We start from the raw sequence: 1930 nt of genomic DNA, 5'->3' as shown, positions 1-1930 counted from the left end.
CTCAAGTAGAAAGAAAACGTTTTGGAAATGTTGATGGATATATATGTACAGATGTGCTTAATACTATTTAATGTTGTATTGTCATAAGATTTGTAAGAGTCCCCAATAAAATGATTAATAAATAAATAAAAATAAAGACAGATTTAAAATCAATTGAACAAGTTCTGGACGATATATATATATATATTCTGACTTTTAAACCAACCTACATCCGAAAAATTATCCCCCATCATGTTTCTCAATGTTACATGCAGATTAAGCAGAAGTCAAGATCTGGTGATGAGAAACCATACGGCCATAACCACATTCATCCTCCTGGGACTGACAGAAGACCCACAACTGCAGACTCTGATTTTCGTGTTTCTACTCATCACCTACATGTTGAGCATAGCTGGAAATCTGACCATCATCATCCTCACATTAGTGGATTCCCACCTTAAAACCGCCATGTACTTTTTCCTCCAAAATTTCTCCTTCTTGGAAATCTCATTCACTTCTGCCTGCATTCCGAGATTCCTATACAGTATATCAACAGGTGACAGGACCATTACCTATGATGCTTGTGTATGCCAACTGTTTTTCACAGACTTGTTTGGAATAACAGAATTTTTCCTCCTGGCCACCATGTCCTATGATCCATATGTGGCTATCTGCAAACCCCTGCACTACATGACCATCATGAACCACAGGGTCTGCCAAAGGTTCGTCCTTGGCTGCTGGATGATTACTCTGCTGCTTCTATTCCCCCCTCTCACCTTGGGACTGGACCTGGAATTCTGTGATTCTAATGTCATTGACCACTATCTCTGTGATGCCAATCCTATCCTGAAGATCACGTGCACAGACTCAGTGCTCATAGAGCAGATGGTGCTTATCTGCTCTGCATTGATCTTACTCATCACTCTCCTGTGTGTGGTCTTGTCCTACACATATATCATGAGAACAATTCTCAGAATTCCCTCTGCTCAACAAAGGAAGAAAGCGTTTGCCACCTGCTCTTCCCACATCATTGTGGTTTCCATCACCTATGGCAGCTGCATCTTTATCTATATCAAACCTTCAGCCAAAAATGAAATGTCAATTAATAAGGGAGTAACGATACTAGGAACTTCCATTTCCCCCATGTTAAACCCATTTATCTATACGCTGAGAAACAAACAAGTCAAACAGGCCTTTAATGACTTAGTCAAAAGGATTCTTTTACTCTCAAAACATTAGTGGAATAAGGACATCCGGGGCACAAAGCGTATTTTCTTAAGTTTGGATCCTATTTTGATTCTAAGGATGGCAATAAAAATTAAAACTTAATATCTTTAGATTTTACTTGCTTAAGTGAAAGCTTCTTGATAAACTGTCAACTTCAAGATAAACAATCAACGTCTAGATACAGTCAATAGTTTAAAGGGATTTTTGTTCTTGAATCTTTGTTTCCCTATCTTAATCATGAAAGAAATATTTCCTAAGCCCTTGCAACAATGTAACTGTTACAACCCCTTCCTTTGGGTACATACCTTCTGCATCCTTGATTGGTTACAGAGAAAATATCCACTCAGCCATTTATGGCTTTTGACAGTTGACATAACTAGATCATATAAACTTTATAGGACTCTTAAGTAGGCAGTTTGATAAACAGAACGGGATGAATCAGCAATAATTGAGTCCCATTTAATCATTATGTTTGGCCAAAAAGGCTTTCAGTATTTATTTTTCCTTTACAATGATGAATTAATACTTCTAACAATGTATACTAATACTTATGTAAAGATGAAAAATATCAAAGTAATGTTTTTCCCCGACTTATGAACTACAGAGAAAAGACATGTTTGTTTTTACTATCCTGATATATATATATATGAATGAAAACATGTGAACTGCCCAACATTGCATTGATAGCCTATAATGTAAATAAACCAGAAAATAAAGTTACAAG

At 36.6% G+C, this 1930-nt stretch overlaps 1 protein-coding gene across 1 annotated transcript; it reads left to right on the top strand.

Moving 5' to 3' along the window:
* The first annotated feature begins 279 nt into the window (after positions 1 to 279).
* On the top strand, positions 280 to 1218 carry LOC142450909 (olfactory receptor 6C68-like). Its single transcript, XM_075552844.1, has one exon. The coding sequence runs from the start codon at positions 280 to 282 to the stop codon at positions 1216 to 1218; it is 939 nt and encodes a 312-aa protein (XP_075408959.1).
* The last annotated feature ends 712 nt before the right edge of the window (positions 1219 to 1930 follow it).

The sequence above is a fragment of the Tenrec ecaudatus genome, chromosome 6 (genome assembly GCF_050624435.1).
Source record: "Tenrec ecaudatus isolate mTenEca1 chromosome 6, mTenEca1.hap1, whole genome shotgun sequence".
NCBI lineage: Eukaryota > Metazoa > Chordata > Mammalia > Afrosoricida > Tenrecidae > Tenrec > Tenrec ecaudatus.
Note: the sequence above shows the minus strand (reverse complement) of the source record. Positions and strands in the feature narration are given on the sequence as shown.